Here is a 13700-nt window from a genome sequence, read left to right on the forward strand (position 1 = left end):
AGTCCAACCCAAAGTGACAGATCTGAACCCTGTCTTATCCTGTGCCATCCTCACACTTCCTAACTTATTAGAGGCCATTGTGGCAGTCATCGTGTCAATCCACCTGGGTGAGGTCTTCCTCTCTTTCACTGACCCTCCTCGTGTTGTAAAATGATGTCCTTCTCCAAGGAATAGCCTCTCCTAGCAACATGCCTAAAGTATGTGAGTTGAAGCTTTAACAATCTTGCCTCTGAGGAACACTGTAGTTGTACTTTCTCCAAGATATATTTGTTTGTTCTCTTGGCCATCCTTTCAATACTCTTCTCCAACACCACAGCTCAAAGGCATCAATTCTTCTGACGTCCTTACTCATTGTTCAGCTCTCAGATGTTTAGCAAGTGATCAGAAAGACTGTGGCCTGAATCTGCTGCACTTTAGTCCTCAAACTGACATTATTGTTCCTCAATAATCTGGAGAGGTCCCTGACTGCAGAATTTCCCAGTGCAATATGTCCTCTGATTTCCTGACTGCTGGTACTAATGCTGTTGATTGTGGATCCAAGTAAGATGAAATCATTGACATCTTTCATCTTTTCCCCATCTATCATGATGTCTATCAGTCCAGTGGTCAGAATTTGTGTCTTCTTTATGCTGAGATGCAATCCATTTTGAAGGCTGTAGTGTTTGATCTCCTGCAACAAGTATTTCAAGTTCTCCTCACTTTCAGCAAGCAAGGTTGTGTCATCTGCAAAACACAGGCTATTGATGAGTTTTCCTCCCATCTTGATGCCACATGCTTCTTCATAGATTCCAGCTTCTTGAATAACTTGCTCAGCATACAAGATTGAATAAAGTGTGAGAGAGGGTACAACCCTGACACATCCCTGTTTTAATTTTTTTAATTATTAATTTTAATAGACATTTACAGAGGTTTTAGATTTCCATTCATTTATTGCCGCACTTTTCTCCCTGCCCACCCCTCCCCACCAGCTTGCTCCCCACTCTGAAGAGAAAAAGAAAAAAAAATATTCCTTCATTAGTAATTTTAAACCTTGTAGTGTTCCTTGCATTTTTTGCACAAGAGACTCTTGGTCTACGTTTTACATAAACAATTAATGTTCTGGGATTCCCATTCTTCTCAATGTTAGCTATAATTTGTACTTGTTATGTCAAATGCTTTGCACAGTCTATAAAGCATAAATAGACATTCTTCTGGTATTCTTTACTTTCAGCCAAGATCCATCTGTCATCAGCAATGTTATCCCTGGTGCAATAGCTTCTATTAAGACCTCCTTTTAATTCTGGCAGTTGTCCGTCTATGTACTGTTCTAGACATTTCTTAATTATATTTAGCAGTATTTTTCTTGCATATAACATTAATGATATTGCTCAATAGTTTCCACATTCTATTTGATCACTTTCCTTGGGAATGGGAATAAATATGGAACTCTTTCAATCAGTTGGCCAGATAGCCATCCTCCAAATTTCCTATCATAGACTGGTGAGCACATTCAGGGCTGCTTCCATTAATTGAAACATGCTGATTTGTATCACATCAATTCCAAGCTCCTTATTTTTTGCCAATGCCTTCAGCACAGCTTCGCCTTCCTACTTCATTAACATTGGCTCCTGCTCATATGGTACTTCCTGAAATTTTTTAGAGTCAGTCAATTATTTTGGTACTGACTCCATTAGGAAGGACAAAACAGACATCAGTCATTCTTGGCTGTCAGCTCAAAGCCAGTTTGAACGTGCCAGTTGCTCTGAGACTCTCCCATTGGACAATCTCCCATTACTGCAAATTACTGTCTCTGAAAACCTGCTAGAGGGTCACCTATGAGTTGGTTCATAACATGCTACACAACACACACACACACACACACACACACAGACACTTAAGTAATTCATAGCTTTATTTATCACATATTCTACAATTCTTGGAGTTCTGGTGGAGTAGTTTTCAGGGAATTGCACTATTAACCCATCATGTTTGGAAGGGTGGCATATTTCTTGAGGTTCAAATCCACTAGCGACACCTCTGGAAACAGATGGACTTCCCATGCAATTTTTAAACTCAGAAACCCAGTGGAGCGTTAGTTGTAAGTTGCCTCATCTTGACAGCAATTATTTTGTTCTTGTTGTTTTTCTCAGTTCTATGATTAAATTTGATAGTAAGCTAAGGAAGAATTCAACACTGGCCCTTGGGGAAGAGATAACATCACTCTAGTGACAACACTCTTAGTCTTGTTACAGCCCTGTTCTGATCTAAGTGAGTTGCCCTGCAGTGTGACTGCAACATCTTTGATCTTAAAGGAGATGAAAGGAAACAAGCAATCAGAGAAAGAGGAACCTATTGCTGACATGAAAGAAAGAAAAGCTGGACACAGAACACTCCCTTTGGCTCCTGATCCTTGGGCCCCTGGGAGCCTCTTACAGAGTGGACAGCCAAGATGCTCGCAGATGTTGAGAAGGAACAGGTTCCTCCCTCCAAGGCTGATGCAGAAGGAAAGCCTTCCCTTAGGAATGACCAAAAGAACAAACATATATGTCTTGGAAAAAGTGTGGCCGGAGAGAGCTTTTTAGAGGCAAAGATGGCAAAGCCTCATCTCTCATACTTTGGGCATGTTGTTAGGCTATTCCTTGGAAGGGTAAAGGGTCAATAAACTACCCATCCAAAGATATGGATTGACACAGTGACTATAGCAATGGGCTCAATGTGTCAGATAGTGTGAGGATTGACACAAGATAGGATAGGATTCAGATCTGTTGTTCACAGGGTCACAGTAAGTTGTGCTGAACTCAATGTCATCAAACAACAACAGCTTCCTAAACTGCAAAAAAAAAAATAAATTTGCTTTGGAAAGCCAAGCACTCGTACCTCTGTTAGAGCTAAACCCCATAATTAAGACGGTAAGTCTAACCTGACTGACTGCTGTGTACAGCTCAGCTCTGGCACATAGGGGTGCAACAGAGGGACCACACACAAAGAGACGGCCAACTACCATTTTATTGGAGGCATCATCACTAAGAGTCTGAGATTCCATGTCTGCATCGTTCTTATAAACTTAGGTGAAAATAGAGCCCCTGTGACCTGCTTCCCCAGGTGCCTCCCTTGCCCAAGAGAGCAGGAGAGGAGGTAGGATAGGACACATCTTCTGCCTCCCAATGTCCTCTCCGATCCTCCACACTTTAAGAAAGGAGTCAGGTTTCCAAAACTCTAGCCCAGTGGGATGTGATCCTCTGATGGAGGGGACCCCTTGAGCCACAGCAATGGGAGTAATGGGAGGTAGGGGACAAAAGACTCTCAGGAATGGAATGACAAGAACAGAGAGAAGGCCAGGAGGGGGTGGGAGAGTTCCCAGGAAGGGCCAGAACTGGCGAAGAGGCGGGCCACTGCCACATTAGGGTTGCCCCGAGCTGGATCAAACCACTTCTGAACACACAGCCCGCTGCCTCGGCTCTCAGGGCTGGCCTTGAAGGAGTGGCTCAGGATCTTCTCACACAGGTCAGCCGGGGTGGGGAAGTAATGGGGAAAAGGGTGGCAGCGAGCCCCTGCAGGGCAGCGTCCCTTCCCTGTGGGTAAGACACACACGGCTTACCTTCTACCCCACATTTCCACTTCATACCCCCAATGACTGGGCAAAAGAAAGAAGGCATTTGCCTGCCTCAACCCCACCTTCTAGACACTTTAAGCATAATGTACAGATTGATTTGTATGCATGTGTATGTGTGTGTATTGGTTGTTGTATACTGTTAGTTAGGACTGATTCATAGTTGACTCTCTAGTTTTCAGAGACAGTAAATCTCCTAGGAATAAATTGCACATCTTTCTCCCATGGAGCAGCAGGTAGATTAAAACCACATGCCTTTGGGTTGGCAGTGCAACTTCTTATCTCTAAGCCACCAGAGCTCAGGGTGAAAGCAGTTTGCTCCTTGGAAACAAAGATTTTGAAGCTCCGTTTCACATACTATGGACATGTTGACAGAAGGATCAGTCCTTGGAAAAGGACATCATGCTTGGAAGGGTAGAGGGTCAGTGCAGGAGAGGAAGACCCTGGATGAGATGGACTGACACAGTGACTGTGGCAATGAAGTCAGTTGTGTCAGAGATGGTGGGGTTGACTCAGGACTGGGCGAAGTTCAAAGCTATTGTTCACAGTGTCACTATGAGTCATAGGCAACTCGATGGCACATACCACCACCAACATCCTCATCTTCAGCCTCCTCCCACTCTGTTCATGGAAAGAAAGGGGTTCGTACCTGCCCTGTGGCACGCACTCACCCTGACTCCAGTCCCAGCCGTCTTGCCAGTTGGTCTTGCACGTGAAGGAGGTGCGGCAGTCATCCCACCACTGCTCACAGTCCTCCTTGCACAGCGGCACATCCAGCACATGCTTCCCCTGCCCACGGGGACAAGGGGCACAGAGACAGACAAGAAAATAAACAGGGACCAACTGAAAGTTATTAATAGCTACACTAACACTTGTGCCCAGCACTCTATGTGCTTCATCTCTTTTCATCCAGTCTAGAAAGCATTATCTTGCAGATGAGAGCAATCAGGCTCGTCTTAGCACACACCAGTAATACATTCGAAGCATGAGATTTGAACACAGGTGCATCCACCTCCATCAAGTTGTCCTTTAAGAACAATCTTTTTTATCTTACTATTCTCGTAAGACCAGTCTCTCCCACCAGGATCTGCAGGTTGGAGGAAGGACATCTCTACCCCTTTCCCAACTGGGAGCCTCTGACCCCGCTGCATCCACAGAGACCCACGTCTCCTGATCCTGCTAGTATCCCGAAGACACCGGCATAAGATCAAATGAGCCAGGCTCTTAGTAACAGACATGGCACCCAACAGCTTCCCACCTGCTGGATCCAAGGCCCCAGGTTTGGGGAGCAAGCGTAGAAGCAGGTGGCTTGGATAAAATGCTTCTGACAGCTGGGGACCAGAAGCCCACAGTGAGTCAGGCTGTGGTTGTGGAGTGGGGACACATCCAGGTGGGCCCCCCAGCTGGTATCGACTGTGCAGCAGGCGTTGTCTTTCCAGGGGAAGCACTGAGGATGGAGCACAGAGGTGAGCATCTAGGGGACAGTGTGATCATGCAGAGTAACGTCTCCAAGGAGGGGCTTGGGCTTATGGGGTTCCTGTAGGCTAACAACCACCTACCTGGTTAATAAGTGTCATTAGGGGCAGCTGAGTGGATTCTAACTCATAACTCTACAAAATAGGGGAGAATGGCCCCTTGAGGTTCTCTACGCTTTAATGGAGAGAGCCTGGTAGCCTAGTGGGTAGGGAGTTGTGCTGCCAACCCAAAGGCACGGAGTTAAAATTCATCAGCTGCTCTGCAGGACAAAAGTGGGCAACCTCTTCCCATGTGATTTACAGCTTCTGAAAATCCACTGAAGGGTCAGCTATGAGTCGGTTCCTACTCACTAGAACAAAACAATATATAATAATCTTCATAGGATCAGATCACCACGTCTTTGTCCAGTAAGCATCTGGTTAGGTTTGAACCACCAATCTTTTGGTTAGCAGCTGAGCATTTAACACTTGAGCTAACAGAGCACCTCTGACTGTCAGCAGAGCCCTGGTAATTTGTCAATCTTCACATCAAAGGATAGCAGCATCCTATGCACAGGTCTCTCGCCATGTTGTTGTTAGATGCCATCAAGTTGACTACAACTCAGAGAGACTGACCAACCCTACATACAAGAGGTCAGAGCCTTGTCCTAACCTATGCCGTCCTCATGATCTCTGCCATAAGAGAGCCCACAATTTCCTACCATGTCCTACAAGTACGACTTTGAGAGTTTCAGCTCTTGAGAAGTGGTGGAGGCCGCTGGGAGGAAACAAGTGGAGGATGGAGCCCAGCAAGACCTAGGAATATGCGAAGGAATTGAGTGGGAGGGTACTTGTTGCTGAGAAGGATCACAGACTGACCCTTGCTTATTCCACAGCTCTTCCTCCTTCATTCTAATCCGTTTCCTTCAGGAGCTCAGAGGAGGGTGATTGGACATGTTGTCAGTTTCGTGGCGGACCACCACATTCAAGTGAGTATCACAATCAAATGCATCATTTGAACTTTCCAGGTATTTGGTGCATATAAAACTCTGTACTTGACTGAGGTCTATCAATTGTGCAATTGTGACAACGTTTAAAATATTGTCACAATCAGCATGATGTGACACAGAGATGTGAAGTGAGCACAAACGGATGGAAAAATAACAACAGATTTGTTCAAGGCTGAGGTGCCACACATGTTGTATTAGAAAAAAGGAGTGGGTGGGGGGGGAAGCACATTTAAGTGTAAGTGAAGCAAGGGATGTGTGGATGTCTTCCCAGAGCCTGCTGACAGGAAGAAGGATATGGCTTGTTTTCTGTGCTGAACCAACACTGGTTTCTGGGGTCACCATTTGACCCTGCTTCCCACATGGCTGGAACTTCTCAGAGATGGGAACTTGAAATCTTTGGACTCTACAGTCTGCAAAGATCATGCTATTGTTGTGTACTGTCAAGTCAGAACAGACCCACAGTTGACCCTCCAGATGGTTTTCAGACACAGCAAATGACATGGGTGGAGATTGCCCATCTTTTTCTTGCAGAACAGCTGGTGGATTCATGCGAATCATGGGCCTTCAGGTTGGCAGCACAGCTCCTTAGTACTAGGCCACCAGAGCTCCCTGCAAAGATCGCTGTCTTCCTCGAATTTTTCAATTCCAGCCTAAGAACCATATAAGCCCTGGCTTGTAGGGGTTGTGAGATCACCTCAGCAGTGGTATCCCCCTCCAACCCCCAGGCCAACTATTATGTCCTCCGTACCTCCTCGTAGAGCTTATCTTCTGGTCCCGGCTCTCTCTTGTGGTGTTTGGTACTCATGCACATGTTGAGTTGCTGGTCCTCAGTCCAGGTGGGCATGACTGTCCACAGCCCTAGCAGGAGCTGCCACCACTGTGCCATGACCTGCTGCAGAAGAGACCCACTCGCTCTCTTCAGAGATTGGGTGCCCTCAGCCCCCTCCCTCATCACACTGAGCACTGAGGAGGGAACACAGGGTCAAGGGTCCTTCAGGTGGCAATGGCCCTGGCTGCTCCTCAGATCTGAGGCAGTATCGTAGAAGATCAAACTTTAGACACTCCATCCCAACCATTCTGTAGAACCACAGACTGAAACTGTAGAGCTGCCTTCCATAGGTTCTCCATGGTTGGCTGTCCAAATGTAGATGGCCACTCCTTTGTTATAGAATACCTCAGGGTGTGGGGTAGGGGGGGGAATCTGAGATTAGAAACCAAATACACTAGCCATTTGCACCAACCATAGACTCCACTTAGTGAAAGGGGGCCTGGGGATTCAGAGCTTAGTTCCTGGTCCACAATAAGCTATAAATGCTGGCCAAGTAACCACATAGGAGGTCAGTAACCAGATCCTTCATGAGCCCAAAGGGTGTGACTGTGGAGTGTGACAAACTCGATTCTGCCCCACTGAGTGCTAGCCCTGATTCCAGCCCCTCTGAGTGGGACCAATGCCCCAGAAACGTCTTAGAGCCAGGGAGTGAGCTCAGACCCTAGGTCAGCAGCCTTCTACTTCCAAAGCCCAGTCCTACTGAAGTAATGGGGAGGACAGCCTCCCACTCGGTGTTTACCAAGCCCTGTGTTGCCAACACTGTTCTGGATTTTGATGGTAATGGGATAAAATTCAAAGAACAACACCCTCCCCCACCCCCTTCCCTCTCCTAACCCCGCAGAAAGGTAGAATCAAGCAACTCTACTTAAATACCCAGCCCCTGGGAGAATGCTGTATTTTAAAAAGCAATCTAGGGAACAGGCTTTTTCAGTCTTTGTTCACCCTGCAAACCCATGGCTCTCCCAGTCCCCAGTCCTTACAGGCGCCTGCAGTGGATCAACACAGAGAAAGAGAAAACACTCGGCCTACCCTGGGGCTGGAAGGTCAGCTATGGGTTCTGACTCAAAGGTACACAACAACGGGGAACAAGCCCTGCTATCTTCAGAGCCCATGCTCAAGTCTAGATCTATGGATGGTCACGCTGTCGGCACAGCACCAGTCACACGAGCAGAAACAGCCATGTAGTATTGCTAATGAATTAGGCAGGCTGGCTTTGGCCCATTCCACTTTCCCTCTGTACTCACTTCCATACCTTCGTGGTGCTCCCCTCACTGACAGAGACTTGAAGGTTGAGGAAGGTTACCCAGCTCTGCTCATTTATTACCCAAACCTGTTTTGATTACCTAAACCTGTTTCTGCTCCACAGGTGTGGAGCAGAACTAGCTCTAGCACCTATTTTAACATGGCCTCCTGTAATGGAGCAGGTGGGGTCCCAGAGAGTTGGCTTCCTTAGAGAAAGAGATTCCACTGGGGTTAAGATTCTGGGTTCTTCCATGTTCCAAGTTCGCTACTAAGATGACTTTGAGAAAATGACTTACACTCCCTAAGGATAAGTCTGTCCATCTCTAGAGAGGCTTGTATAATGAAATCATTGAGATGAAGAAATTAGACTTGTTCTTAGGTGCTGTGGAGCTCTGACTTCTAGTTACAGTGACCTCATATGACAGACTTATAGTTACAGTGACCCCATATGACAGAGTGGAACTGCCCAGATAGAATTTCCTTGCCTGTAATTCCTATGGGACTGTATTGCCAGGTTTTTCTCCCATGGAGCCCCTAGGTTGGTTTTGAACCACCAACCTTTTTTGTTGTGTGCTGTCTAGTTGAAGCTAATAGCTGACTAAGGTGTGTCTGATTCAGGCCATAGTCTTTCTGATTCCTTTCTATGCATCTGATAGTTGGACAATGAATAAGGATGACAGAAAAAGAATTGATGTCTCTGAGCTGTGGTGTTGGAGAAGAGCACTGAACATCCCATGGAGGACCAAGAGAATGAACAGATATATCTTGGAGAGGGTGAAGCTATAGTGCTCTTTGGAGGCAAGACTGATGAGGATTTGCCTCACATCCTTTGGGCATGTTACTAGGAGGTGTTATTCCTTGGAGAGGGACATGATGTTGAGAAGGGTAGAGGGTCGGCAAAAGAGAGGAAGACCCTCAACTAACTGGATTGACAAGATGACTGCTGCAATGGACTCTTGGTGTGTCAGGAAGTGTGAGGAAGGTACAGGGCAGTACTGGACTAGGTTCAGATCTTTTGTTCATAGTATTGCTATGAATTGTACTTGACTTGACAGCACCTAACAACAATAGCTTTCTTTCCAGCAGATCTTCAGAGGCAGTAAATCACACAGGAGATTGCCCATCTTTCTCCCACAGAGCAGCTGGTGGATTCAAATTGTGTGCCTTTGGGTTGACAGCATAGCTTCTCACAACTAAGCCACCAGGGCTCCCTACCAACCTTTAGCAATTAAGTGCTTCACCATTGCATCACCACAGCTCTTGATGCATGAAAAGGTCTTAGCATCGCCTCTGACATAGAAGTGAGAAAATGCTCTGTAAAGCTTAACTATTTAAATTAATATCCTTTTATTCTCTGGAGTCTCCTCTACCGGGTCCTGTAGCTCTCCTGACCCTTCAGATCCCATTTACCTGGGGTGGACCACAAGGTGGTTTGTGTAACAGCGCCCTCCTCAGCTCACAAGCAAAGCTTCCTGCTGGAGGGCAGACCGAACAGCACACCACAGCACAGCACCCAAGTATTCTCAGCAGGAATGATCATGGAAACATCCTTCACCATTACGGAAAGACTATGAAATGCAGAGAGGACTCATGGAGGGTGCAGAGAGGGTGAGGAAGAAGACTGGAAAAGGAGCCCTTGAGTTACCTGTGTCTTCTGTCAATTTTGCTCTTCAGAGTTGAAGCAGCCAAAGTCACATATGTTTTACTAGTAACATGTAGGAAATTAAAATATAACAGAGGAGAAAAAAAAACCAACCCACCCCAATCCATCCACTTTTAACAGAAGAAATGAAAATAAATGCATTGTTCATCTGTACAGTTGCTGTGAAAAATACATAATAATTATCCCCATAGATAATGTCATTTTCCATGCAATGGTAATTGCAGCCAATCTGTGCCAAGTACTTTCAAGAGCCAGACTCTGGCCTTGTGGACATCACAGTCTCATTTGCTCCTCACAAAGAACTCAAGAGTGATCAGCCTCTCCATTTTAACAGATAGAAAACAGGAGAGCTCTGGTTTAATGGGTAGAGAGTTGTACTGAAAACCCAAAGGTGGGCAGTTCAAGCCCACCATCTACTTCTCAAGAGAAAGATGGGCATTCTCCTCTCATGTGATTTACAGCCTTTGAAAACCTGCTGAAGGATCAGAGAGGAGTTAGCTCCAAATCATTGGCCATGAGTTGTAAGGAAAGGTAGGCTCAACTAGGAAGTGACAAGGCTAAAATCTGAATTCAGGTTTTCTTGTTAGCTGTCAGTGGGTTGGCCCCCAAGTCATGGCCACACCATTCATAATAGAAGTATTCTCATGTTTGCTTTGGAATTGGACCACTACGACCCACTGAGTTGTTGGTGGTAATTGGAAATAGGTTAGCAGCCCCTTCTTTGTAGATGGTCTTAGTCTGGAATCTCCGCTGAAACCTATTGAATATAATAGGGTTGTAGCTGTGTGCAGGGCACATTGACCCGGAATCAAACCAGGGTCTTTGGGTCAGGGAAATGGGAGGGATCTGGAAGGGATCTGGAGGGAGGAGGCAATAGCGGGCACAGTTCAGAGTTGATTGATTTCATAAAATACAATGAATCAGAATGAAACACAATGTGAAAAAAGGATAATGTATAGCACAACGTATACAAACTTTGTAAGCAAACTAAAATAAATTTCTTTTTAAAAATTTTAAAGAATTGTTTACACTATTAGGTGAGTAATAGCATTAAGAAAAAAGTTTGAAATATTATGATATTATAACATACCAAGTCAGTATGATGTTGTTATGTGCCATCGAGCTGCTTGCGACTGACTCATAGCAACCCTGAAACCTTCTCTATCCTATGCCAATCTTATTGTCTCTGACACACCTATTCCCATTACCCTAGTCACTGAATCAATACATCTCATCAAGGGTCTTCCTCTCTTGCATTGTCCCTCCACTCTTCCAAGCATGATGTCCATCTCCAAGGACTGCCCCTCCTTGCAACATGCCCAAAGTATGTCAGACAAAACCTCAAAATCTTTGCCTCCAAGGAGCAGCTTGATTTCACCCTCTCTAGGATGAAGCTGTTTGTTCTTCTAGCAGTCCATGGTTTATTCAATACTCTTCTCCAGCACTGCAGCTCAAAGACATCAATTCTCTTTATATCATCCCTAGTTATTGTCCAGCTTTCTGACACATAGCAGGTGATTGCAAAGACTGTGGCCTGGACCTGGCACACCTTGGTCTTCAGACTGACATTATTGCTCTTCAGTACTCTGGAGAGGTCCCTGACAGCAAACTTTCTCAGTGCAATTGGTCTTTTAATTTCCTGGCTGCTGGTACCAAGAATGTTTATTGTGGAGCCAAGCAAACTAAAGCTGTTATCAATCTAAATCTCTTCTCTGTCTATCTAGATGCTGCCAATTGTCCCTGTGGTGCGAATCTTTTCTTGATGCTTAATTTCAATCCATATTGAGGGCTGCAGTCCTCGACCTTCTGCAGAATGCACTTCAGGTCCTCCTCAGTTTTAGCAAGTAGGTTTGTGTCATCTGCATGATGTAGGTTGTTAATTAGTCTTCCTCCAATCCTGATTCCATATTTCTCCTCATAGAGCCCAGCTTCCCAGATGATCTGTTCTGTATATATATTGAAAAGGTATGGAGATAGGACACATCTCCAGGATACACCCTTCCCCATTTTGAACCATGCAGTGTTTCCTTACTCTGTTCTGACGACTGCCTTCTGGTCTAAGTATAGGTTTCACATAAGCACTATCAAGTGTTCTGGGATTCCCATTCTTCTCAGAATTAGCCACAATTTGTTGTAATCCACACAGTCAAATGTCGTTTCATAAACAATGAAAGAAATACAGACATTTCCCTGGTACTCTCTACTTTCAGCCAAGATCCATCAAACATTAGCTATTATATCTCCAATACTACAACCTCTTCTAAACACAGCCTGCACATCCGGCAGTTCTCTGTCATTTTTGGATGATTTTCAGCATGTTGTTGTTATTATGTGTCGTTGAGTCGCCTGTGACTATTGGAAAAATGGTTGTCACAAGCCTTCAATTTGTGAAAAACTCAGTATCTACAAAGTGCAATAAAAAGAAAAAAAATCTCCCAACAAACCCAAAACAAACCAACCAGGGTCTTTCACCAGGATGAGAAGGCGTCTACCACTGAACCACTGAGGCTTTATGGACCCAAGTATGCAGATACGCCTTTATATATGTTGCTGCCAGAGGACCTGGTGGTGAAGAGACCTCTAAGACTGAAAGCGGAGGGTCTGTGTGGGTAGCAGATGAAGTCTGGTTTGGGGTTTGGTTTGGGATGTGTGTGTGTGCGCGCGTGCGCCCGTGAATGTATGCAACCTTAAATAATCAGATTGTGAGTTTGTTGTGGGTGGCTATTGGCTTTATTCATAAAGTAATGTTGACTAAGCCAGATGCTCATATTCCTGTCTTAAGAACTCTGGGTCTTTTCTATAGTGAGGCAGGTAGGTAATGGGGCTTCTGCAGAATGAGTGTCCTTTTAAGGGTATTCACTTGGTGGGAGTGGATACAGACTCTCATGTTCTATTCAGTTCCTAATATGTATTTAAGAAGTTTGGGGCTCGGAGAGGTTAGAGATTTTGACTTTTATGTGAAATTTAAGTGAATGTGGCAGGGACAAAAATCCAAATGTGGGTCACAATTGGAGACGCTAAGATCCAATTAACTGTTTTAGACTTGGGAATAAAATAGTCATTTACAGGATCACCTTCAAGACAATTGGTAAACTTTCTTTCTGAAATGAAAAAGTTTAAATGATAAAGACTTTTTGTTGTTATGAACTATTGAGTTGGAACTGATTCATAGCTGACCTTCCACACATTTTTGAAAGCTTTAAATCACAGGGGAGGAGATTGCCCATCTTTTTCCCATGAGACAGCTGGTGGATTCAAACTGTATACCTTTGTGTTGGCTGTGCAGCTCATTACTATCAGGCCACCAGAATTCCCCTAAAGGCTTAGAAAACACTAAAACTACGGCACTTAAGGAAACTAAGAAAAGCCAGAAACAAATGAACTCTGCACAGAAAAGTGAAGGAACAAAGCAACCAAATCATAAAGAATGGAGACAGAACACTACATAATAACAATAAGGGTGAGTGCAGAGAGAGGACATTACACCAAGCAAATAAGTCAGTTACATAGGACTACTGTGGTATTAGAGTACTTTATAAAAATCTAAGGAAAAGTTTACAAGCACAATTAATTTTGCTTGGCTCCTAGGCATAGGAAGGGAGGGAGAGGGGAATAAAAATTAATAGGTTGGATTCAGGGAAAGGCAATGCACAATATATTAAGTAGATATTGTAATTCATGAATTATGTTGGTCTACTTAATGTTACAAAAATTTCTATGAATGATTGAATGAAGCTATTATTATAGTGTTATAAAACAGGATGTCTGTAAATGGTGTAATGAAAAACCAGCATGATTTAGAAATCTTTTCTCAGATGAAAATAAATTTTAAAAAGATAAATGCTACAAGGGGAAAAAAGTTATTATTGAAATGAAAACTTGGCCCTCTGGTAGAAGGTGGTGGAAAGAATAA

At 44.5% G+C, this 13700-nt stretch overlaps 1 protein-coding gene across 1 annotated transcript; it reads right to left on the bottom strand.

Moving 5' to 3' along the window:
• Positions 1–3282: 3282 nt before the first annotated feature.
• Positions 3283–6897, bottom strand: FOLR4 (folate receptor 4, delta (putative)). The gene is made up of 4 exons (XM_006902364.1): positions 6802–6897; positions 4833–5036; positions 4261–4378; positions 3283–3551 (listed from the first exon to the last, which is right to left on the bottom strand). The coding sequence occupies exons 1-4, from the start codon at positions 6895–6897 to the stop codon at positions 3283–3285; spliced, it is 687 nt and encodes a 228-aa protein (XP_006902426.1).
• Positions 6898–13700: the final 6803 nt, after the last annotated feature.

This window comes from Elephantulus edwardii, unplaced genomic scaffold (genome assembly GCF_000299155.1).
Source record: "Elephantulus edwardii isolate Elephantulus edwardi_28Jun2011 unplaced genomic scaffold, EleEdw1.0 scaffold00397, whole genome shotgun sequence".
Lineage (NCBI taxonomy): Eukaryota > Metazoa > Chordata > Mammalia > Macroscelidea > Macroscelididae > Elephantulus > Elephantulus edwardii.